Source organism: Heliconius melpomene, chromosome 4 (genome assembly GCF_056956725.1).
Source record: "Heliconius melpomene rosina isolate 202511_hmr_F chromosome 4, ASM5695672v1, whole genome shotgun sequence".
Classification (NCBI taxonomy): domain Eukaryota; kingdom Metazoa; phylum Arthropoda; class Insecta; order Lepidoptera; family Nymphalidae; genus Heliconius; species Heliconius melpomene.
The window spans coordinates 5,161,876-5,189,549 of record NC_140392.1 but is presented as its reverse complement, the minus strand read 5'-3'; the positions used below and the strand labels follow the sequence as shown (position 1 = coordinate 5,189,549).

General features: G+C 31.5%; 2 protein-coding genes and 1 non-coding gene across 11 annotated transcripts in view; all 3 read right to left on the bottom strand.

Moving 5' to 3' along the window:
- SK (small conductance calcium-activated potassium channel) overlaps nucleotides 1-27,674 on the bottom strand; it is a 187,120-nt gene that overhangs the window by 118,551 nt on the left and 40,895 nt on the right. The window lies entirely within an intron of this gene.
- Nucleotides 13,193-14,438, bottom strand: LOC146539521 (uncharacterized). The gene has a single exon (XM_085208421.1). The coding sequence runs from the start codon at nucleotides 14,336-14,338 to the stop codon at nucleotides 13,202-13,204; it is 1,137 nt and encodes a 378-aa protein (XP_085064547.1). The 5' UTR covers nucleotides 14,339-14,438; the 3' UTR covers nucleotides 13,193-13,201.
- On the bottom strand, nucleotides 19,684-19,754 carry TRNAG-CCC (transfer RNA glycine (anticodon CCC)). The gene has a single exon. It is a non-coding gene; the product is annotated as a tRNA-Gly (tRNA).

Below are 27,674 nucleotides of genomic sequence, written 5' to 3'. Positions count from 1 at the left end.
TGAAGTCTAAAACTAAGTTGAAAAAGTTTTCCAGTGTAATTCGATATCTCAATTGAAAACTTGGTATAAGGCAAAACACTATTCTTGATTGAGAATGCTAAACTTAATTAATATAATTCAATTATTCTTATATTATTCTTTTTAACATGTTTTTCATAGCTTAAAACTTATTCAAGACATCAGACAGTAACAGAAGTGTCTTAATGGACTATTGAATGGACTATCATAACACTAGGTTTCCAGCTTCCCTCTGTAGGGTTTAGCAGGGTAGCTGCTATGTGCGTGATACAGCGTGAAAGAAGGAAATATAATTGTAAAAGGCAAATTTCATACAACTCTACAATAGTGAACAAATCTGACGTATCCCCTTTTCCTTAAACGGCATCGAATGATTGTGGTACTAATTTAACATAGGTATATATATTCTATACTAATTTATGGGCTAACAGTGCAGTTACTTTCCTGTAGATTTTAAATTGAATCAGTAATTTTTCTTTAAACAGTATCTTTTTAAGAAAGATACTGTTTAAACTAAAATAAAAAAAGAAAAAGAACATTGTTAACAAGCTTTCAATACCAGGCTAATTAATTTTCTAGTAAAAAATAAGGAAACTCGTTAACTTGTGAAAAATTCAAATAACGAGGGTATAATTTTATTCTTCGCTAGAATTGTATATTTTTAGGTAGACTGCAATACATTCTTTGTTCTAATTTTTTATTTTTTTCTTTTGCGGTAATTATAAGGTAGTAGAAAAATCTTTGAGAGATATTTTTTTATGTCAAATATTATAAGAAGCCATTCTGGCGCAAAAGTAGGCTAACTAGCGCTAGGTGTGGGTTCGGTACCCATTCTGGGGAACGAAATATTTCATAGGCACTTTCATTTCCGCCACTTAACACGCAATGCTTCTAGAATTCGGTCGAGAGAGAGGAAGTTTTTATTTTGATTTATTGACGAACTCAGTGTTAAAAAAATATCATGATGATGGAGTAGGTTTTACCTGGGAAATATTTTTATTTTTAATGCTCTGGTATTATAATATTAATTTCGAGTGCAACTATAGCTATAATACTAAGAAACAACACAAATAATTTTTTATACAAATAAAATTTACAACTAACTTTATTTACCTTTCAATTCGCTGAATAAATTTCATTCAAAAGTTTTCCATTTACTCTAACAAATTGAAGTAGATTTCGCAATCCGTCAGATGTTGGCACGCGGTAACTGCCATATTGTTACTAGTATGTATTTTATGCATTTTACTCTTAGGAAGTAAAACCTTGTCAAATTATATTTAATCTTTGAAAAAAATAAATGTCTTGCAAAATTATATTTTATCTGCTCTCCTATTTCATATCCTCACTCTACTCGTAACAAGACAGAACGCGGCGTTGAGTGCCGCCATAAGATACAATGCAAATTCCTTTGAAAATTGGATGAAAATATGATGAACGAACTGTCATAACATTAGGTTCCCTCTGTCTACAATGTTGTTCTATCTGTGCAGTGACATACGATTAGCAACGAAAGAGAAGACGGCTGTCTTCACACTAGATTCCCAGGTTTCCTCGGTTTCATTGACCAGCCAGACACAACCAGGAGTTTCCATTAAGACACTTCCTGCTATGCCAAGTTAGGGCATCTTCAAGCTACTTCCATAGATATACAATCAATAATTCACTTGTAGTAGGTATCATCAAAAATGGGCGATGCTACATCAAAACTGTGTCGAGGTTGTCACGCGATATCACTATTAATATAACGTAGTATTTACAATTTACAATATTAATACGAGAATTGCTATAAATGGTAATCAATATATCCTTCTTTATGTTATTATTATAAATGGAAAAGTTTGTGAGGATGAATGTTTGTTCTTTTACACGCAAAAACTACTGAACAGATTTTGTTGAAATTTTAAAGTTTTTAGATTTTACAAATATATTTTAATTAATTTTAGTTGAAGCTAACAAGGAGTAATGTGGTGATTAAGGCAGTAAGAGAAACTAAAGCTTTTAATAGAGCGCTAGTGGTTAGCTAGCTAAGTATTTCTTGGACTAATATAAGGATGATTTAAGAGAAAATTCGGAAGAAACTCATTTTGAGTAAATATTATACTGTTTTTTATAACCATATTTCGTAAGTAAGCAAATATTATTTAGCTTAGTCTATATTATAGAAAATAAAAAAAAAAATTCTTTATTATTTCGTCTGAGCTCAACAAAAAAAAACATTGTAAAATATAAACTTGAACATTAACTATTTGAGAAAATTTTAATATTTTCATTTCTTCGCTCTGGTAGCGAGGCAGAGCGCGGCAGGAGTTCCGCCACTCAACACGCAACACCTGTAGAATTCGACGGAAACTGTGAAATACAGCATCTTAAAATTAGGCTCCCAGATTCCCTCTGCCGCTTATAATATGGTTTTAAAATAAATAAATCAGCTTCACACTGTATCCCACACAGAAAGATAGGCAGAGGGAACCTTGTGTTAAGATACTCCATTCCCAACTTCCCGCCGAATCCTGGAGGCATTGCGAGTTGAGTGGCGGAATTCAGCGCCGCGCTATTCCTCCACACAAAATCGAAATAAAAATATAAATTTAAATAAATATTTCCTTTCCTCGAATGGGGATTGAATCCACAGCTAAACGATTTTGAAGCATACTTTGTACTTCTGCCCCATGACTGGCCTCGTTATCATTATTTGAGAAAGATTTAATATTTTCATTTCTTCGCTCTCATAGCGAGGTAGCGCGCGGCAATGAGTTCCGCCACTCAATACACACTGCCTGTAAAATTCGACGGAGACTGTAAAACGGAATATGTTAAAATTAGGCTCCTAGATTCACTCTGCCGCTTATATACCTTTAAATAGAAAGATATACATATATTTTTATTACAAGCAACATAGAAAATTTTATTGCATGAAATCAAAAATATTACGAACCAGACATTTTATATAGTTGATGTCTTAATATATAGACCATTACATTACGTTGTAAAAGTAAGTGTACAAACATAAAATGTACTCGTTTTACGAGTGGCCAACAAAAACCTATATAAATTAAATTCAAAACTGCTAGTTGCAATGAAAAAGATATATTTCAATTCTATTTCACTAATGCCATATATTTAAGAACTTTGTAAGCTCTGGAAGAAGACTTTTATAGTAAAGAAGGGAGAAAGATGTACAAGTCCTTTTCAGCATAATTAAACTTAAAAAAAACTTAGTAGAAAATTCCAAAAGTTTGAAATGTAAAGTGCTGGTTGTAGTTTTGAAATTTGAATCCCACTCGGGGGATTAAATAATTTTATTTTTTCACTCTGGCAAGAAAACTGAACGAAGTATCTGGATAGTGAGTGTTTCATTTGGATAGTGATAGTCAGTGCTTGGAAGGGATAGGGATTTCGCTGCGTGACCGAACTGAAAAAAATGTGATAGAAACCGTAAGAAAAATGCGTGGAATAAAACCGTTAAATGAGACGTGCGCAGGCGCGACAGTCGCATACACAGACGAGTAGTGTATAATACATTTCTCTTTCTCCCTCTTTCTTTTTTTAGTTGATAATTTGAATTAAGATGTTTTTTTATTTTAAGTAATTTATTATTTCCTAAAATACTGAATTTCCTAAATACTTTCTTGTACTTAAATAAAAACTAATCAGCAAAACGACTTTTTTTGCAATTTTTGTCGATTCTACATTAGCCGAAGGAACTTCGTTCCTACCTGGTGTCCCACGATACCACACCATTAATTTATTTAACACTGGGCTACCTTATTCTACCCTGTTATGAATGGGTTAAAACAAGAAGCTTAAAGCACTAAATTCTCTTTGCTTACGCCGTCAAATACAGAAGATGTATAGTGCTATCAAGATTGGTGTCAAGTACCCCTTAGTATGGAAATTAGTATGTTAATTAAAACAACTTGCTAAGCACGTTGCATTTAATATCAGAGCAGATTTAATACAATAGCAAGTAATTTTTACTAATGCTTATTCAACAAATTTCTCTTTCTTATAAATAAATAGAATTCACCAGGTCAGTCATTGCAGGGGCACAGCGTAAACGCGTCAGGTAGAGAGTTCGATTCCCATTCAAGGAAATCAACGGAAAGTGGGAAACGGAACCGTCTGAATGGGAACGGAATCTATTACCACTAGATTAACTTTGAGGTCTCTTTTGAGGTTTGAGGTCTGTGCTATGTGTGGCTACAGCTAGAAGCTAAAGAAAATAAAATCACACAAGCAATGTCACGCGACTTTACAACAAGAAATGTCGTTACTATTTTATAGTCCTCTTTGATGTTAACTCTAATAGAAGAGACTTTTTCTCGAGTTTTATTTTACACTCAAAGGTCAACAGCGTCTATTACACTTTAACTAGAATACTACAAATTGTACTTAGAAAGTTAAATAGATGGAAAACTATCAGAAAGTTTTTTTCCACTATAGTGAAATATATAAAACGGTAATTTTGTACTATTTAAGAAGTGGGGGGAGATCGTGACGCAGCGGCACAAGGGTGTGACTGTAACGACGGTTGTGGGTTCGATCCCCACTCGAAGAAGTGAAATATTTATTTACGTTTATATTTCCACTTCTTCGTTCCAGTGTCGAGGCAAAGCGCGGCGTTGAGTTCTGCCTCTCAACACGCTGTCTCCAGAATTCGGCAGAAAGTGGGGAACGGAGTGTCTTAACACTAGGTTCCCTCTGCCTACCCTGCTGTGTGCGGGATACAGCGTGAAGTTTATTTATTTTTAAAATTGGAATATTTTTCCCTGCTCAATCTAAAAGTAGGATAAATTGTAGCTTTTAACTCTAATGTGACCAGTATATAAAACTTTAACAAAATTATAAATAATTAGATCTTCTATTATAATAAAATTAAAAAAATTACATTTCTCGTTCGCCAGTTAAGTCCAAATAGAAAGTTTATAATTGCGTAAGCTCAGAAAGTTATACAATGGGACTAGGAACATTTATCTCGTACATTAGTAATTGAAAATTCAACTGAAACTTCATTATCTTTGAACTTTATATTATTTGCTGTTATAATTATTAATTTATTTATTAACCCTTGTTAAGATTTCAAAAGCTTTGTGTTTAATCTATGTAGGGTTTTATATTATTTTCATTATTGATTTTGTTTTAAATCGATCAAAAAATTTATGCTATGAACGTTCTGTACTATAATAGAGTTAATCCTTACATAGCATAAAATGAAAAACAAAGTCACTTTCCACTGATATACGCTTTTTTTTATATTAAGCAATGAATTTTATGGTTTTCGCAAATAAATAAAGTTATTTGGCCTGTATAACTTAACCATCCTAGCGTAGGCATAGGGAATCTAGTGTTAAAACACTCAATTCTCCATTTTTCGCCGAATTCTGAAGGTATAGTGTGTTGAGTAGCAGTAGCACTTTGCCTCAAACCTGCCTTTGCCTAAAATCTCTCTATTGAAAATATCAAAAATATAATTTCCTCGATTGGGAATCGAACAACAACCTGTCTAATGTATAGCCACACTTTATGCCTATGCACCACGACTGACTTCGATTGAAAGATTATTAAGATTCAAATAATTTTGTTGAAAAATATTTTATTTTCACAATATTTTATTTATTTATTTATTAAAAATAATAAAAATTATTTTAAATACACTTTATTACGCCAAAATTGAACTTAAATTGAATATACAAACATAAACATTTTAGTTCTAAAACTTTTTATATACGGAAATGGCACAACGAAACACTACTAAACCGGTAGTTTATTCATAGCTGATATACGAATCAGAATCTATTTCAACTGCAAGTGCGATGCACTTTGAGAAAAAGCAAAAAGTGAGTCACTATGTTAAAAATACGCGAAAGCAAATATCACGAAAGGTAACTAAAATTAGAACGTTATTCTTGATAGTCTATACTCGGAGGAGAGACTATAAGTCTTTGTGATCGTTGGGGCAATCTAAGAGAAGCTTATAAAAGCGAGTGAGCAAATAATTTGCTTATAAGATAGTAGTTTTTTATATTTTTTTTAGTATGAAATTAGCTTGAGGTGTGAGGTTAACGTGCGGCGTTAAGTTTCGCCATTTAGCACGCTATGCATCCAGAAATCGGTGAAAAGTAGAGAACGTAAGTGTCTTAACACTAGGTTCCCACCTGGGAACAGAGATACAGCAGATAGAACCTTCTATCTGCTTATCTGTATCCTGCTCATAGCAAATATGCGGGATTCTGCTTAAGGTTACAAAAAAAGAAGTAGGTATATAGGTACATAATAATTATAAAATTACACATGTATTAACCGTGATTAATGGTGTGATTGTAACGCGACGGTTGTACACTCGAGGAAAAGAAATGCTTATTTTTACGTTTATATTTTCATTTGTTCGCTGTGGTCCTCCTCCAGAATTTGGCAGAAAGTGGGGAACGGAGTGTCGTAACACTAGGTTCCCTCTGCCTACCCTGCTGTGTGCGGGATACAGCGTGAAGCAGATTTTTTTTTATAACTATTAATAAATGTTACTTTGTACTCTCATCATGTAAAGTATACTCTAGTTAATAATTGGACCTTAAAATTGTTCACATTTTACAACATTTTTAACATAAAAATGGTCTCTAGAGAAACCACACAATTGAGGTTCCTTAATTATGATGAACGTTGCATACGAGCTTATATTTTGCGAGTGGGGAGTCGACAACGTTTTAATTAAAGGCATAATATATATTACATTTATTTCAGATTTTTTTTCATAAAATTTACATATATTTCAAACGTTACAGTTGTTAATTGGAAAAGTTATTGAAATTGTTTATTATTGAAATGTATGCTATATATATATATATATATATATATAGTACCCTAAGCTACCCTATATATATATATATATATATATATATATACTCTTATATATATATATATATATATATATATATATATATATATATATAGGGTAGCTTAGGGTATAAACCACACTATATAAAACTTTTTTCCCCCGCTTTGCCGCGTTACCAAAGCGTGATGTAGATATAAAATATTTCAACTTTTCGGTCGACATGCAACGCCTCCAGAATCCGGCGGAAAGTGAGGACTAGTGTGTTTAACACTACGGTCTCTCTGCCTGTCCTGCTAGCTGGTAAAACTATATTTTAATGATTTACAAGCTTTGTTTATTTTAAATTGACTAATAAATAGGATACAATTAGAAATATGTTGAAATAAATTGTGAGAAATTTTAACTGAAACTACTTTTACTGAAATATGAAAGTGTAGCCAATCAAAGTAAGAATATTTTATATTAAGCCGTTTGCATATTCCATAATGAGAAAGAGCGTGTGTTTATAAATATTTTATTATTTTTATTTAAGTGTGGAAAATGATTATATTTTTATATTAACCTGGAACATGGGAACGTAATATTAAGATACAACGTTCCCAGGTTCCCTCTGCCTACCCAGGTATGTGCAGAATACAGCGTAAAGCTCAATTAATAATAATAAATATAAATATATAAATGCTAATCTACCTACAAAAATCATTTCAAATTACGTATTCTAAAAGCAATAATTAAATATTTTATTATCATATGTAAATTACCCGAATCATGTAAATTAGAAATCTCAACATCGCGCATTCAACTCGACGTCAGACATTCATATTACACCTGGGGCTTCAATCAAGTGTCACAGGCTCATAATATAATAACTTCATGAATTCTATAGTACTACTATAACATTAATGTAAACTTTAATAAGAAATGATCAGCTTGACGCTGTATCCCCCACATATAGTAGGGTAGGAAGAGGGAACCTAGTGTTAAAACACTTCCTATTTTCCACTGAACTCTGGAGGCATTATATGAGTGGTTGATTTCAACGCCGCGTTTTGCCTCGACCAGGGCAAAGAAATGAAAATATAAGTTTAAACAAATATTTCATTTCGTTGAGTGGGGATTGAACCCAGAACCTGTCGCATTTACAATCACATATTTGTGCCACAGCCCCATGACGTGCCCCGATAGACTACTAAATAGATAACTAATACAAAGAAATGGTTTGGGCAATCCAATCACCGACATAGTGATCGTATCATTGTGCCTTGTGATATCCTCTGATGGACAATCGGCCCCACAATTCCCGCATCCAGTGGGTTCCGGAGAAATCTCACCGGAATCTCTCTCTCCCAAAAAACCACTGTGGCCAATCTCATCGAATAGGCGAACCTACATAGTGTTTGTCACGTGAGAAATTTTTCGCCTTATCCGTCAATTACAATTCAATAGTAGAGTAAGAACCTAACGTTCATTGTTTTTTTTTCTACCAATTTGATATCTTCCACAAAGTTGGGCTGTATAGTTAAGAAATATGTAATAATTGCATGTCATTAAATTTATCCATTTCAAATATAGTAAAAACATAAAAATAATATGTAGAATAAAAACATAAAAATAATATGTAGAATAAAAACATAAAAAGAATATGTAAAAAGCTAAAAACGGAAGAAAAAATAAATAAATAAATAAATAAATAGATAATAAATATATGATTAGATAATAAACGCACTAACAAATTTACTAACTATAATATGCTAAAAAACAACTAAAACTAAAACTAACAGAATAAATTGTATTTATATTCTATGAAATGTAACTACCAACTAAGGATGCAAGAAATAAAAGGCTTTTTATTTTATTTTTATTTATTTTATTTATTAATATGTAGAAATTTCGTTCAGTGATTGTAAATATGTAGTACACAAATATTTTGATTTCTTAATTATTCGGAAATAAACAAAATTTTGCATATATTTCCCTATTTAAAGGGAAGAGCGACGTTGAAATTAAGATATAACGTTTAATGCTAATATTAAAATCCGTCCGAAGCGAGTTGTTTACATTATTATTCCTAAATTGTTTTAAAGTATATAGTTATATACTTAGTTGCTAACGAAACTGTTGCATAGTTTTGACCTCATCTCTCAGAACTATCATATTAAAATTAAGTCTACATTGTATGATAGTTTTAGTAGTAATCAAAACTTATAGGATACTTCCCGGGAACCTATAATTATGAAATGTCTCCTGAAGCGGAAACATACAACGCAATGAAACAATGAAATTTAAAAATTATTATTGTTTCATACAAAATTAGTGAAAAAGTCATTTTTTTAAATTGAACTTCGCGTCCCCGTATAGTCCTGATATTGGTACGGAACCCTCGGTGGGCGATTTCGACTCTCCCTTAATAAATTTTTTATACTTTATTATTACGGTATACATAAAAAATTAATAAAAAAATGTTACAATAATTGTATTATACTTAAGTTTGTTAATAAATGAAATATGAAATATTACTTAAGACAAATATTGACGTAGGCGTACTAATTTTGCTTTCCATTTTTCTTCTAAAATAAACAGAAATCTGAACAATCTTGTCAATTTTCCACAACTGTGAACATTTCCATTAGCACTGATGAACTGGAGCCAATTAGAGCCCCTTGATTGGTTTCGCAATAGAAAGAATGAAAATATTTATTTGTGTCGTTACAGTGGAATCATAATTAATTCTAAATTTTCTTAATATTTATTTTGATAGAAATATTGATAGTTAAATACAATTTTTAGATATTATACAATTTATATTGAAAAGCACTTAATGTGAAAATTATATATATCCATATTAATAACGGGAATGCGGGATATAGCGTGTGCTGATTTTTTAAAATTTTTAATACTAATATAATGTGTTTTATAATTATCCTTGGATATTAGGGTGAACAGTAAAACTATAACTAGAATTGAGTTGCTCTGAAAAGAGGTTTATTACATAAATAAATGTTCACACTTTTACAAATATTCTTTAACCTTAATCTATTACAAACTCACCTGAAAAGAGAAACAACATTTAAAGCTATTGTTTCACCAGTTCGTATTAATTAAATATTAAATATTAAAATATATTTTTCTCTTTAGTTTTTAAGAGACGTCAATGATGACATTGTCACATATGAATGTGAAAGAAGTATCACTAACTTCTTTTACATCTCCCCCCCCGGGGTTAATCATGTATTCCTACTGGAATAAGTTTTGTAATATGGAAAAGATTTGACTGTAACTTTTTATGACCCGTGTTTACTTTGTAAATTGATTTTGATATTTTCTCTATAATTTGATATGGTCCAATTTTCAATTCATCCAGTTTTTTTCGGTTTATCCGATTTCCGTTTTCAACATAAACTGAATCTCCGACTTCTAATTCACAATGTCTTCTGTGTTTATCAAATCTTTGTTTGTTATAATCATGTGATTTTATACTATTTTCCAAGGCAATTTTTCGGTCTCGTATTAGATGATGATTCTGTATTTCATTTTGTTTCAGTTCTTTTGGTAGAATGTCCACATTTTTCCCTTGCAGTAAATATTTTGGGGAGAACCCTGTTATACTATGTTCAGTTTCGTTGTATCTTTCCGTGCATTCATGAGCAATAGTAGTCCAAGCGATCTTATTTTTTCTTTCATTAATTTTACAACGAATTTTATTAACCAATGTCTGGTTTAACCGTTCATTTAATCCATTAGAAAATGGTGCATTTACTGCAGTGAATACTATAGGTATGCCTTCGTTTTCTAAAAAATATTTAAATTCCTTTGAATTTATGCCCGGATATTGGTCCGATAGAATCAAGTCAATCTTATAATCTTGTGTTACTTTTTGGACTAGTTTAATAAAGTCGTTTGCATTCTGAGTTTTGGATGTCAAAATGTAGGCGTAGCGAGTAAAGTGGTCTACTAAAAGATGTAAATACACTTTGGTTGAACGCGTACCACCGAATCCACCTATGGTATCTATAGACACTATTTCGAACGGATACGTGGCAGGTCCTAACTGAGACATTAGTCCAAACTTGTATGCTCCTCTCGATTTATTTTTTATACAAACGTCACAGTTTTCGCATATTCTTTTTATGTTGTCTAATAAATGTTTAGCTTGATAAAAGGGTGTTATTTTGTTTTCCACTTGTTGTCTTCCTAAGTGGCAGAAGTAGTGATGAACTTGTTTTATAAAATGTTTACTGAACTCTTCGCTTAGTATAATCTTTTCATGTTTTCCGGTTTTCTTATAATATATGTTATTTTTAAAGATAAGTTTTTTTATATTCTGTTTTATTTCTTCGTTTTTATTTTGATCTTGCTGTATGTCTTCCATTTTTACAAAATTGACGACTTTTAAACAACTTTCTTCATTTTCACATGGTTCTAATACTGGGTTTCTGCTTAAAGTATCTGCCTCTACATTATATTTTCCCGGAGAATATGTTATTTTAAAATTGAATTGTGACAAATAAAATGTAAGGTCTCCCAGTTCCTCATCCGTTCTGGCTTTTATATTCATGTTTTCTAAAGGTTTGTGATCTGTAAAAACCGTGAATGTTTTTCCTATAAGCCAATGTTGCCAGTATTTAACTGCTTCTTTTACAGCCAAACACTCGAGATATATAGCTTTTTTCTGTTTTTGGGAATTGTTTAATTTTTTGGAAAAATAGGCACAAGGTTTTTCATCACCGTTGGGTTGAATTTGTTTTAAGATCGCTGCTATGCCTTGTATGCTAGCATCTGTATAAATATGTATTGGTAGGTCTGGATCAAAGATGGCTAGAATTGGTTTAGAACATAGAAGTTTTTTCATAGTATCAAATGATTCTTGACAGTTATCAGACCAAACAAATTTTTCTCCTTTTCTTAATAAATTATGTAATGGATCCAGAATTATTGACATATTTGGTACATACTTTCCATAGAAATTTATTTTTCCCAAAAATTGTCGGACGTTTTTTTGTGTTTTTGGAATCGGAAATTCTTTTATAGCAATTAAATTATCTTTTAGTGGAGTCACCGTGTTATTTTTGATTATGTGTCCTAAATATTTTACAGAGTCTTGTGCAAAATAACATTTCGTGAATTTTAATTTAAAACCTTCTTTTAGGATTGCTTCCAGTAACATAGATAAGTGCTCTATGTGTTTCTCAAACGTTTCTGAAAATACTAAAATATCATCTATGTAATTGACAGTAAAATCTGACAGTTTATGCTTTCGTATGATCGTACTCAAGATTCTCTGAAAAATGGCGGGTGCAGTTTTTAGGCCAAAAGGTAGACATGTCCATTGATAGTGTGCATTCTGGGTAACAAATGCAGTTTTTGGTCTATCTTTAATTTTAAGAGGTATGGACCAGAACGCTGAGTTTACATCAAATGTTGAAAAAAAATTACATTTCCTTGTTTTGACCATTAAATCCTCGATTAAGGGAAAAGGCTGCGACTGAGGAATAACAATTTTATTTAATTCCCGAAAGTCTATACAAAGCCGCGATCTCCTTCCTTCTTCTTTTTTAAATGCTAGAGTTACCGGAGCGGCAAAAGGGCTATATGACTCCTCTATTAAATTATTTTCTAATAATTTTGATACTTGATGTTCAATTTCTTTCATATCCTCAATAGAGCATCTATATGGTCTCTTACTACAGTACTTATCTATCAGGAGATCAATGTGTGCTTCGTAACCTTTTACCGTACCTATATCATATTTGTCTTTAGCGAAAATTGAATTATATTTGCATATCAATTGATCAATTTCTGATCTTTTTTTATGATCTAAATGATTTACCGAAATATTAAAATCATCGACCAATATATTTTCGTTAAAGTTAATTTCATATTCTTGAATTAAATCTTGTTTTTCATTTTCATTTATTCCTATGTCACTACCCGAGCTGCCAGGAATTTGTTTTGTGATCATAGGCTGTCTCTCTTTGTTTTTTATGTAGTCTGTCTTTTCATTGCTATGGATATTTTGTATGATTTCTAAATTCTCATTTTGAGTTAATTTAAATTTTTGTATACAATCTAATCCAAGTAGAAAATTATAGTCGAAGTTTTCTTCATCTATAACAAAAACATCAACTTGTTTTTCAATTTCAAAAATTTTTAGTCTTAAAGTTACCATTCCTATAGATTTTTTTACGCCATTAATTGTTTTCAAACCTGCTTTTTTATTATGAGTATGTATTTTCTTTAAAGCCAATAACCTTGAATTTATTAAGGACACATTAGATCCAGAATCGTAGATTCCTGATGTTTCCAAAGTGTCATTAATTAGTAATTTAATTTTTATTAATGGCGGCACTACTAGTTTTTTGGATTAATTTCGTTTAGTTCTGTCTCTAATTCTGAATTATTTACACTCCTTATCTGATCCTGTCTTGTTCTATCACCATTTTTTTGTTTAAACCAACATTGGGATTCAGGGTGATAACGTGTACCTTTATTTTCTTTTTCACAAATTTTACACGGACTAGCCATTGACTTTATATTTTTCTCTTCATTTATACTTTTGGAAGCTGGTATTTTTTTATCTGTTGTTTTTTTATTTACCATGTGCTCTAAACTTCTTATACTATTAAATAAGATTTGAGTTTCCTTTAAACTACTTCTATCAATTTTATGTGCAATGAAATTTGGTAATCCAGTGGCTATCAGATCAATAAGAATCTGTTTATCCATGGACTTATTTATTCCTAACAGTAGTCTCTCTTTTTTTAATGCATACTCGAGTAATGAGCCCTGTTTATATCTAAATAACATTGCGTACCTGATTGGTGACCAACTCTTATCTGCATATGTGTCATTAAAGTTTTGTTTCCACATTGCCCATTCTGAATTTATTGTATATTTAATAAGCATCGAACTATACCAGTCTTTACAGGATTCTTCTAAAAACAGCCTAAAAATTTCAATTTTTTTGACATCTTCTTCTATACCTACGCGTGCGCATTCTGCTTCAAAGATAGACATCCATTGGGACACATTAGCAATCTTACTGCTGAATTTTTCTATCACTATTCTTTCTGCCATTTTCCCCACATTGAAAGGTTTTGATGATTCTTTCTTCGTTTCTGCGAAACTTTCCAATAATCTTGTTAGATATTCTTCAGAGATCCCTGCTGTAGAAGATTTTTGGGTTACTTTCTCTTCTAAAAGATATCCCATGAATTGCATATTTCCATTTTCATCACAATAAACCGCCTTCGTCTCTGGGCTCACTGATATCCACACCTGTCGTTTGTCATGTCGTTTTTGTAATGTAGCCTTCACTTTTTGAAAGATTTGTGTGTGTAGGATTGCATCATGTAATTTTGCGGGTTGTAATTTATCTGGGAACTCAAAAGTACGGCCATTTAAATCGGTAATTGACGTTACACAAATAATATTTGTTTTCACATCTTCACTGGCCCTGACCATGAACTCGAACTGTAATTTTTCCATTATTCTTGGGAATCAGCTGTAGAAATGTTGTTTTATAATGTGTTTTATAATTATCCTTGGATATTAGGGTGAACAGTAAAACTATAACTAGAATTGAGTTGCTCTGAAAAGAGGTTTATTACATAAATAAATGTTCACACTTTTACAAATATTCTTTAACCTTAATCTATTACAAACTCACCTGAAAAGAGAAACAACATTTAAAGCTATTGTTTCACCAGTTCGTATTAATTAAATATTAAATATTAAAATATATTTTTCTCTTTAGTTTTTAAGAGACGTCAATGATGACATTGTCACATATGAATGTGAAAGAAGTATCACTAACTTCTTTTACACTAATAATATTAAAAGTATAGATAATAAATAAACTTATTAACTTACGAAATTGAAATGTCTTTCCACATTAGAAATCATTCTTAATACATAAAGCTCTACAGGTGTGACGCGTTACTCGTTTAATTTACTTAGTGGAAACATATGGCATTAATTTAATTAAAACTCACAGCTATTCTGTTTTAACAGATTAGTCTCACATACATATATACAAATGAAATATAATGAATATTGAATAATTTCTTTTAATAAACGTTAATTTTACGCAATTAACGTAATAATGTTATAATTTCTTAGAAAAGTTCATTTATAAATAGTAAAAGTCCATATTATTTTTAATTTTTTAATTTTGAATCGAATTACTCGTTACAGTAGTAGGATAGAAACTTTCTTGTCATGACACTCCGTTCTCCATTTTTCATCTGAACTTGAGACATTAAGTGGCAGAACTCAACTATATCAAAATAATTTATAGTCCCAAATGAAAATCAAACCCACGACCATCACGTTTACAATCAAAGAGAGTTCGATAGCACCACTATGACCGCTAAGTGTCAATTCTATTTTCGTTACTTGAAACGACATCTTGTAATTTTTTTACGATTCTTTAATAACTATATCATTTAATAAATTTGTAAACAATAAAAAAAGAACTAATTAATATTATCAATACAAAGAAAACTCGATAACAAAGCCAATCGAAGATAAGGCTAATGAAAGCAGGAAATGGCATGTTTGAATTAATTTTTACTAAACGCCTGGGGCTGTACTGTATTGAGGAGAACAACAATTATTATCTACCTTTAGAAGCTTATTTCGACTTGTATTTAAGAAACAAAATCAGATAATGTTATTTCTTGGAAATTGTGAGGTTAGAAGTTTCTAAGATTATAAAATTGGATTAATTATATAATTATAATCAACATGGTCTTTAGAAAAAGACTTTTAATTTTATGTTATAAAATTTTTAAAACGACAACGTCAATGATGAGGCCAGTCATGGCTCTGGAGCACAAGCTTGCAACTTGCAAATTTTGTCACATATTTTATGACGATTAATACTATCTAAAACTACTGAACAGATTTAGATGAAACTTTACAGTAATATAGGTTATATATCAGAATAACACGTAGGATACAATTTTGAAGAAGAAAAGTATTTTGTATAATTTGACTTCAATGTAATATGTAAGCTAAAGTAGGCGAGGCCACGAGGCTTTCGCTAGCAATATTTAAAATAATAGATGCTTCATACAATGAAAAAAAAAAAGAAACTGTAATAATGCTAGAATATTTTAAATAATAAATTCTTATGCAAATCATATTCCTTTCCGTATAGTTTCTTTTCAACATTCAATAGACATTATTGGTAATAATTGAAATGTAAAATGCTATGTAAATCGAGAAACGTTGAATGGAAATGTTTCAAAGAATGATGTTATTATTATCCCCTTAAGATTTTTTCTGCAGTCACGCTCATTGTGTTGAGGCCAGTCGTGGCCGAGGGGCACAAAGTGTGAACGTAAACGCGACAGGCTGTGGGTTCGATTTTCACTCAAGGAAATTAAATATTTATTTGATTTTCATTTTTTCGCTTTGGTATCGAGGCAAAACGCGGTTCCGCCACTCAATACACAATGGCTCTAGAACTGTGGAAAATGGAGAACGGAGTCACCAGGTCCCTCCGCCTTTACTGCTTCTGTTTTTTTTTTATTTTCCCCGCAATGTCTAGCATTTGTTTCTGCCAATCAATTCATGATTAATCAATTCATTCATTTATTTCTGACTTTTTGAATTTAGGCAATACCAAATTAGGTTATATTTAAATATATTTTTTCTTAATAAATATTAGTCCTAACACTTATTCTGCTTACCTTGCTAATAACGAATACAATTAAAACGAAAGCATTTTGCACACGAATCATTTGCATCCACCGACGAGTATTTTAAACACTTTCAGCTTCCAGCATAGTTTAAAATACCACAACAGCTTATTCATGTAACATCTGCCAAAACATTACACAATTATTTGCAAGACTTTTACTGAAAATTTTATAATAAACTGAATACATTTTATAATAATACTACCGGCCCGCCCGCGGCTTCGCCTGCGTGAACTACGTTATTATTAATTTCTGTCTCCATGAGTACCTACGTCCTATAAGTGATGTCCATGCAAAATTTGAGACTTCTAGCGAAATTTCACACAAACGAAATTTCATACAAACTTTTAACCCCAAAAACAACCCCTTAGAAGTCGAATATTGCAAATTTCAGTCTTAGCGAGCACCTATGTCCTATAAATAACTCCTATGCAAAATTTGAGATTCCTAGCACATGTAGTTTCTGAGATTTCGTGATGAGTGAGTGACCCTTCGATTTTATATACAGGCTGGAATTGTCAGCGCCATTTTAAATGAAACCACAGTTTTAACTACTGTATAAAAGCCTAAAATATAATTCGGAAAAAAAAATAATTCTCAAAAATGAAAAAGTTTTTTTTTTCAAACAAAATAAATAATAAAATTATCGTTTTAAAATAAAACGCCATTTGTAAAGTATAACATAGGCACGCACACACTTACCTGTCAAAGCGGCAACGTCGCATACGTATGTGTGCGTCACATGAAATACAGATATGGATAAAAATCGTGAAATGAAAAAAAAATCCTACGTCCAAACCGTTGAGATACCTTGATTATTTTTTTAAATTCTGGGTTTGAAATATTTTACCCTATATGCAGTTTCAGTAAAAGAAGCGCTGCCTCTTCCACCTGTATATAGATACTAGGATGGCAATTGAATTTGCCAAAGAATTTGATTACTATTTAAGATATTATATTATTAGATACTACTGTAAGCAGCATTTAGCCGGGTAGGCAAAGAGAACATAGTACCGAGACACTCCGCTCCTGATTTCGCGCGGAATTCAACGCCGCGCGACTGTTATTGTTTATAACGCCATATATTAAATACTATATATTACTTTATATAAGTAAATCAAATCGCTAATTACAGCTAGCTCTGTTACACTCGTTAAATAAATAAACGATCTACAAAGGATTATTGGTATCGTAAATCTCACCCATTACGATTTACCGTAAAATGTACCTACTAAAATGTCTCAAATTAATAGACAATGGTTGGTTATACAGTCGGTGCTTACTTGTGTTTTATTATATAAATATTTATTATGATAAATTACAATTTACAGTTTTCGGAATTTTCGATGTATTACATGTTGAGTGGCGGAACTTAACGCCGTGCGTTCGCCATGTTAATAGAGCGAAGATAATCTCGATAAGCTCGATATACAATACTTTACACTAGGTTCCCTTCGACTTCCTTTCTATAAGTTTAAACTACATATTATAACAATTTGAATAATTTTATAAATTGGGTTGAAAATTATAAATTTATAGGTCACGTATTAATAAAACTAGATTAATATTATACTCATTAATTTAATATGTTAAAATATAAAGAAAAGTAAAAAATATTTCCAATATTCATGTATTTTCAAACTGAATATTTTTGTTTGGAATCAGCGCGCTTCATATCATATTCCTATTGAAATATATTCAATAAAGTTAGTATTAAATTAAAAATAAACACAAACTACAAATTTAAATATGAAAGTTAATAATAATATTTTTTTTGCTACATGCTGTATGACACACGGCAGGGTAGGCAAAAGGAACCTGGGAATCTAGTGTCTTAACACTCCGTTCCAATTGAGTCGAAATTCTGGAGTTATTGCGAACTAAGTGGCGGAACTGAACGCCGAGCTTTGCTTCGCGAGCGAGTAAATGAAAATATTTGATTTAGTTTTATATATACCTAAAGAATATTTGTACTATTTTAAGATATTACAATAGTCTTTGAAGGTACAACTGAGCATTACGTGTATAGAGTTAAGTTTCATTTAAAAGAAATAAGGATAATTATACTCTCTAATAAAAAAAAGACATTTGCCTTAACAATTTAAATTGTATTGCAAAGTCGTTTGGTTAATTAATTATTTATGATCCTTTAAGGGTGATTTATTTAAATCCATTTTTCTGGTAAAGGTTTTACAAAAGATGAGACTTTAAATTAGATATAATCTTAATTCTTAAATATGTATATATGCAATAAATAATTTGAATGCATATTAGGAGCCATACGACAGGACAGGTTGACGATGATGATGATGATGATGATGATGATGATGATGCATATTATAAATGAATAACTGTCAGCTTCCTACCGTTTGATGATCGAATCGTTTATGCCAATTGAGAAGATTTCAGATACAGGTATCCGAACGGAAATTACTTTTTACCTCAGTTCCTCAGGATATAGACTTACTACATGACAGCGCGAAGCAAAGGAGGATAAATATATTTAATATTCTATGTTTGTATGTTGCAAGGAGTAAACTGATTATTTATTTATTTATTGAAATTTATTCATTTATTAATTATTAATTTATTGAAATTTATATCTTAATTTCTACGACACACAAAAAAATTAACATTTTTAAACTTTTCAGCGTTATATTATAAACTAGCGACCCTATTGCGGCTTCGCCCGCTTTTACTACTGGATTATTCATATAATGTATGTTTGCAAAGCACTTAAGATAATGTGAAAATTAATTAAACCCTACTGCAACCCGCATTTTCGTAGTTTCAGTAAGGATTTTCCAATTGTTTTACACAGCAAGGATTTTTTAGTAGGTACCGTAATTTTAAATCTGTGCTACTAATCTTTTCAAGTACTTATTAAAATATATTTAAATTACTATTTTTAGATAGTTAAATGACATTAAATTATACATTCAACTCGAATTATCCAATATATTAATTATTATATCCAATATAATTAGTGCAAACGCATCTAAATCTTCGTTGCTATAAAGGCAGGCGGGTTTTTTTTTCGAGCTTGTGGTTAATGCTGAAGAGGGTATTCTGTCCCTGATGAAAAGCAAGCACTACGTGGCTGCCTGTAACGAAAATTAAATAGAATGCATCGGCCGGGAATTGAACCCGGGCTGCCCGCGTGGGAGGCGAGCATTCTACCACTGAACCACCGATGCGTGTAAGGCAGGCGGGCGCGGCGGACTTGCTTGTATAAGCATAACGTCGCGAGGCGCGTTTCGCAGCAAGGATTTTTTGATATTGTAACAACTTCTAAAGTACTTATTAAAATGAAAAACAGAAAAGACAGTTTTGATCTACATTAAATGGCCAACGTAACTAATATACTTATTTATATGCTGAGAGTAAGGGATAAGTGAAACTTGACTCAATACAGTTGATGTGTGAACGGCGTGATGTGTCAATAATTAAATGCGTTTTTCTCTAAAACTATTCGCAATTTCGAAATAGTTTAAAAAACAAATTTTATCTTCGTTTAACGTAGAAATTTAATAAAGTATTTTAAAGGATAAGGATTAATACCATTATGGAAAAATATCCCTCACAATAAAAAATATATTGAAATTACTATTTTTAGACAGAAATATGATCACTACACGTTATTCTTAAAAGATACGAATATGCCATCGCGGACTTTTTTGTATATCTTATTAAGAGGAACAATACTCCAGTACATTTTTTTCATGTAGTATTTACCATTAAAGCAGCGCATGCGCCAAAGTGTCTCAGCGGGTAGGACTTTAGACACATTTATCGTATTTATGTTAATTTACATAAGAATGTACAAATAATAAACTATATATAAACCTTCCCTGAGAAATACTCGACCTAATGGTGAATACCGCATCCAAATCCGTTGGGTGGTTTAGAAGAAGAAGAGTTAGAAAGTTCAGACAGACACAAAAAGCGACTTTGTTTTATAAGATATAGGATATAAATAAATTACTTGTATTTTTAGGAACTAAGCCTTCAAACCTTACGTAAGTAATATTAAAATTGTCATAAATATTTTAAATAGTACACAAATATTTGTATCACGTACCACCTACTTGACTATCGTAGAATGAAACGCACAGTTCATTTAACACGTTCTCCCATATCAGACTCTACACATGGTACAATAAGTCTTAAGGATGAATGCCTTCATTGTAATATATGTAGTAGTAGAACATCGATATTTGTGATAAATTTTGTATTGAAACGTTTGTTGAATTGTTTTTAGATTCAAATATTTAATGTAAAGGTCGCTGTGGTACCACGGTGGTAGTGATGTTTGATTAGTAAAGTGGGGGTTGAGAAAATAAAAGAAACATTTGTTTTTAAGTAAATATTTTCATATTATATAGGATATATATTGTTTTACCTTATTGTGTCTATGTGTACGCAGAGGGAACCTAGTGTTTAGGGCACTCCGTTCCCCACTTTCCACCGAATTCTGGAGGCATTTCGTATTGAATGGTAGAATTCAACGCCACGCTTTTTCTCGACACCAGAGCGAAGAAATAAAAATTTAAATTTAAGTTCAAAACAGCAATAAAAAATATTTCTAATTTATCAATTTCGCTACCTTTACCTATAGAGAGCAAAAGTAAAAAGTTGTCAAAAGCTGTAAGTAAAAACCACTCTAAAAATACTTAACGTCATACGGATTACAAATAATATACGAACACATATACAAATAATATTATTTTAATATTATTCTCCACTCCTAAGTAATATAAAGTTATGTTTCTTCACGTCAAAGTTCAGAACTTACTTTTGGCTTTGTTATTAAACTGAAAATAAAAACTTTCACATCTCCCAGAAACGTCTCTAATGAATTGAAATACTTAAAAATATATTGTATATTTAATATTTTTATATAATAATACGTTTGCAACCTTTTACAGAGTTAGAAAATCTTTTGATGAAGTTACACGAATATTTTAACCACTTTTCTCAAGTTTTATTTCTAATATGCTTACATCAGCTTCAGTATTGAAAGGCTTGCAATGTTATGAAATAAAATATGGTAAATACAGTAATATCAAAAGCTATTTGATTTTTTTTTATACTAAAAATAGTAAGCAGCAACAACTAAACTAAAAATTTATTCGTTATTTACTAACATAAATAGATTCCCACTGAATTCTCGAAGAATTGCGTGAGTGTTGGAACTTAATGCCGCGCTTTGCCTTGTTACATTACATTTACACAAATAGAGTTATATTTAAATGGAATAAATAGTATAATAACTGTATGCTGTACAGTTGTGCTAATCTATAGGTACTCACTGTAATAAAAAAAACCGATAATATAAGCTTAATTCCTATTTAAGTATTCTATATACGTGTTGGTGAGAAAAGAAATAAATTGGATCATAAAAGACTAGACAAAAGGGGCCATTAAATTATTATAGGACTATAAACTTCATTCATGTGTTCATAGCTGGGCGTTATTATATTATTATTAGTGCATATTTTCTAAGGAAAATCCTTCTTATCGTAGATTATATCACGAGTTATATGGTTTAGAACGCAAATGAGCGCTAAGGCTTGAGTGTAGATCATGTAAACACGATGGTTGCAGGTCCGATCCTCGTTTTTTCGAGGTTAATGCCGTTAATATTATTAACCTTTACAGCGACACCGGTTAGGTAGGGAAGTGTAAAAGTCAAATAATACCTGTATTAAATATAAATTAATTTCATTTCATTGCAAGCCTTTCAACGCTGAAGCCCGAAGTAAGCGTATTAGAAAAGAAACTTTATAAAAGTTATTAAAATGTTCGAGTTACTTCTTTCAAAGATTGTACAAAGATTTTTTAACTCTCTAAAAGGTTCAAAACATATAATTATATAAAAAATATGAATTACACAATAAATTTTAAAGTAATTCCATTCACTGGCGACGTTTTTGGGAGATGTGAAAGTTTTTTTTTCACTTTAATAACAAAGCCAGAAGCAAATTCAAAAGTTTGATGTGAAGAAACTTAACTTTATATTACTTTGGAGTAAACAACAATATTAAAATAATATTGTATGCAAGTGTGTTAACTTGTAATCCTTGTGATGCAAGGTATTTTCAGAGTGGGTTTTACTGTACAGTATACAGGATGTGTACTATATATAGGGTAAAATATTTCAAACCCAGAATTCAAAAAAATAATCAAGGTACCTCTAATCTAATAGTTTGGACGTAGGATTTTTTTTTTCATTTCATGAGTTAAAACTGTGGTTTCATTTAAAGTGGTGCTCACAATTCCACCTGTATAACAGGGTCAACCACAAACATATATTATAGAACAGAATACAATAAATACAAATTGGAAAAGAAATACTAAGTAAAACAAAGGAACTTATGAAAAGCTCATAGAGTGGCAAGCATTATATTACATTATAGCAGTTACAATTATTATATACCATCGACAAGGAGGTAGAAGTTCAGTACGAATACGTACTATAAAATATATGAATTCAATTAAATATATGTTTGTATATAAATAATAAAAAAAACTATAAATATAAATACATAAATAATAGTTCCCTAAATACTCATACATTTTATAACATCATTATTTGCCAGAGTATTGTAATAAATATCTAAAAACGGTATTCCACAATAAATTGTTTAAAACTTTTTAATCGACGTCATGAAGTTTTAATCATATCAAAATTTCATATTTATAATGTTGCCTGACATTTAAACTCAGAATATTAGAACTTTCGTAGCACAGCTTAAATTCGTAGTTAATATCTACATGCGATAAGTACAAGTTCCAATTTCATGTAAAATTACTTTTATACACCTTCACTATTTACTTTTTATGTAAAAGAGTCAGTGGGACTCTAGTATTACCTACTACGCTTCTGCCTGATTTCTGGAAACAAAAATAATCCAACCCCTGAGTTGGCAATCTTACAATATTTTTTCTTTCAGCTGCACGCTATATCCCGCACAAAGCAGGATAGGCAAGTGGAACCTACTGTTAAGACACTCCGTTCTCCACTTGGATTTTAATTTACGAAGCATTGCGTGTAGAATAGTGGAAGTCAACGCCGCAAGTTACGTATTACAGCAAATAAATTACAACTGATGGTAAATAAATAACACAAATCCCATAACACTTACAAAGTAATTATTCTGGGATAAAGGACTAACCTTACGATATATATAAACGAGTCACGTTCCAATTAGATTTTATGAACGACCAAATTTTGCGAAAGCAGGCGAAAGTACTCAAAGAAATGACGCGATTTAATTATCAATTAAGGTTTTCTGCTAATATGAGAAATAGTGAATATCATAAATATTATTTAAAATAAAAAAAACAACAAATGATTTCGTTTTCATGGATTTTCATTGTAAATTATAGTCGTAATTTGTTTACAAGCGCGGTGGCTATGAATTCAATTCCAAAATATTTTCATTTCTTCACTCAGGTAAGATATATAGCTAAATCGAGTAAGTCTAGGTTCCCTCCGTACACCTTTCTAGGCGGTAAAAAGGGTAAAACTCAAAAAAACTACTAAATAAGTTTACCTACGGTATCATTAAGTGAATTGAAACTAGTATCCGTGCTTATAAAATCACATAATACATTATTAAGAAGAAATAAGTAGTAATGTATTTCCGTAGAGAAAAAAAGTTCCGTTCGAATTCTGTGAGTTAAGGAAAAAGTAAAGTTCGTAAGTTGTGTTTATCTTTACTAATGAAAGAGCTTTTAATAAATTGTTAGAAAAGCTGGCTTATGAGTGATATTGCGATCTAATATTACATATATTGAATTTTGATGGGGGGATAGTTAGGTAGGGATAGTATTTGAATACACGTGATGGTTATAGGTTTGATAATAAATAACTTGGGAAAAAGATTATATTTAAATTCTAAGTTAGGTCTTAGTTCTAGGTTCCCAGGTTTTTCTACCTACCCTGGAATGTACGGGATAGAGCAGAACGGGAAAATTAAGAGTTACATTATTTTATTTATATTATTTATATAAAGAAAATTAATTAAAATTATTTTATAAATATAGAAATAAATATATTTAGATATAAAAGAGTATTAAAATTAAATATCATTAACCTATTTGTTAAATAATTTGACTTAGTTCTCGTTCCCTTCCATTGAGTGGACTGACATGAATTATTTATAGTTTACTGTGAACACGAGCGATCAATAATGGTTCGCAGGTGATTTTCGTCAACATTACACTTCGTTTGTGTATTATATTATTTAAACTAGCTTTTTATAAATATTTGGAAAATAACTTCAAAAAAGTATAATATTAAAAAATATGTATTAAATATTTCAATTTCATCAGTCAAATTCAATTATTGCTTTTTTTTAAGTTCACACTGTATCCTGCACATAGCAGGGTAGGCAGAAATAAATTGAAAACCTAATGTTAAGACACTCCGTTCTATTCTCCACCTTCCGCCGAATTCTCGAGGCATTGCGAGTGAGAAGCGAAGCTCAAAGCCGCTCGTTAAGAGAGCAAGGAAATGAAAAATATAAATATTTCATTCCTCAAGTGGAATTCGAACGCACGACAGTCGCTCTTAGTCACACTAACACGTAAAAACACCATTCGATAACTGTTGCAAATATCCTAAAAACATTTTAAAATCTATCAAATGTATGAAAAAAATATAAAATACTCTATCGTTTTATCTAAATTGAATTGCGTTTGAATGGAACAGATTACCAAATCCTTTTGTAACCCTTTACGAGTTGGTGTCCTAGGATACAGTTTTATTCAACTAGAATTTTCGCAATCGTTTCTAAATCATTTTGATGTATAAAATGAAATTCTGGTCTGATTTAAAAGCTTCAATATAAGAGGCTCTATAAAATAAACTTTTTTTGGACATATAGTATTTTTTATTTTATTTAATTATAATACAAAACGTATTAAAATGGTTCCTTCTGGTTTTTACTGAAAAAAATATATATTTATGACTTATTTATAATTATACCTTATTTATTTCAGTAATGAGCCAATTTAAATCTGTTAAATAAGATTAAGAAATTAAATGGCTCTATTAAGTGATAAACTCGAAGTACGTAAATCTAAGCTCTTATATACTTTAAACAATGGAGGCTTTACTGTACTGAGGAAGTCGTTGTTTTCTAACAAATTAATTATGAATGAATATTATTAAGGAAGAATTAGATGAAAATTAGCTTTAAGAATAATTGTTACGGAAAACATGGAGGAGTTAACAGTTTCTTACTAATAAAGGAATATAATATAAAAATAATTTTAAAAAATGTGTGATTTGTATTGAAAAAAAATGCCGTAAAAATAATTGTCATAAAAATATTATAATGAGGTTATTTCAAAAGAGCAACAGTTGAGTGCCTTGGCGATTGTTCTCAACTGAACTAGGTACCTTCAAAGCCGATGGCCACTTCTCGAAATCTCTTGACCGAATTGAAGATTCAAATTATTTTTTTTATTGGGAGATTTAAAATAAAAAAAGCTTTTAAAAGTATTCCTTTTTAAATACATTTGAGAGTAGTAGCTTCAATACGTGAATAAAAACTGCTTGCTTAGACGATGAAAATAGCGCCAAGAAAAATAAAATCGAAAAGAAATTCCATATCATCATCATCATCATCGACAGCCATCGATTGTCCACTGTTGGACGTAGGCCTTTCCCAGTTCTCGCCACCACACTCGATCTTCAGCCTTTCGGACTCATCCCCTTCCTCCAACCTCTTCAGGTCGTCGCCGTCGGTCCAAATGTAACAAAGTTCCATACGAAACAAATAATTAAGTATTTGAATAAGATATAATTTAATAGGTTAGATAATACTTTAATTAACTAAAGTCAACATAAAATAAACGGCCTCGATTCTCTCCAAGACAATGTATTCACATGAGATCCTCCTGTAAGCCCCACATTATCTGTTGGAATCGTATTAGTGATTTCGCTATATTCAACGTGCTATCAAACATTGTATCTAGGAGGAGAATGGAGTCATCCTTTGTCATAATAAATAGAATTAAGTCACTAATGATAATTTGGTTAGTGCGAAGATTGAACGTGTTCATTATTGACGCTTCATGTCTTTTGTTTTATTATATAACTAGCGGACGCGCGCAGCTTCGCTTGCGTATTTAGGGGTGAATTCTAATTACCCATGAAACATGTTCAATTAAATACTTTTAAAAATCTTAATTTCAAATTTTATAAAAATCGGTGCCGATTTTTTTTTTCCATACAAACTATCAACCCCTATATCACCCCTTTAGGGTTAAAATTTTTTGAAATCCCTTCTTAGTGGATGTCCAGATTACGAAAGTAAACATCTGTCCAAATTCCACGTTTCTGCGCACAGCGGTTACGGCTGTGCGTGCGTCTTACCTCAGTCAGTAAGGACAAGTCCTTTTATATATATATATAGATAGTATATTTACGAGTATACTTAAAGAGAAAGTTCCATTCCGACCGCGGTACCGCCCGGACGTCTCAATGTCCGCTTGGCATCGCTTTCGCAATCACCAAAACCAAAAAACCCAAAAACCAAAAACCAATCCACGCACGCGCGCACTATCGACCTACGCCACCCTGCAACACCAAGAAGACGAAGAGGACCGATCGGCGTCGTTTGTTCGGCGAGCGGCGATCTCCGTTGTTTTGTGTAGTGCAGTGTAGTGTGTTAGTGTCCATAGGATTTCACCTGGATTCCATACCCACGTGAGTACTTTTACACAGTGTTAGCTTAAGCTAGGTACTCACCCCGGCCCCACCAGGCCGAGACATTAGGTCAAAGTAGGCACACACCCCTCGCCTCGGCGGGGGGTCAAGTTTAGTCAAAATGGTTCGGATAGACTCGGATAGTCTACTTAAGTTCGCCGCAGACCATATCCCGTCATGTTTCTTTTTGGAAATAACCGCATTCGTGGAACGCGAAAAACGCCAGCAAAAGCAGGTGGCCAATCCCGGCGAGACCAACGCCGAATCGGACGAGGACGAGGCTCTGGACATCGTTCTAGAGTCCGAGTCCGAAGCTGAGGAGGCGGCGGCCCCGCCGGCCGAATCCTCACAGGAGGAGGAGGATCAGGACGGTTTCGAGACCGTCATATCTAAG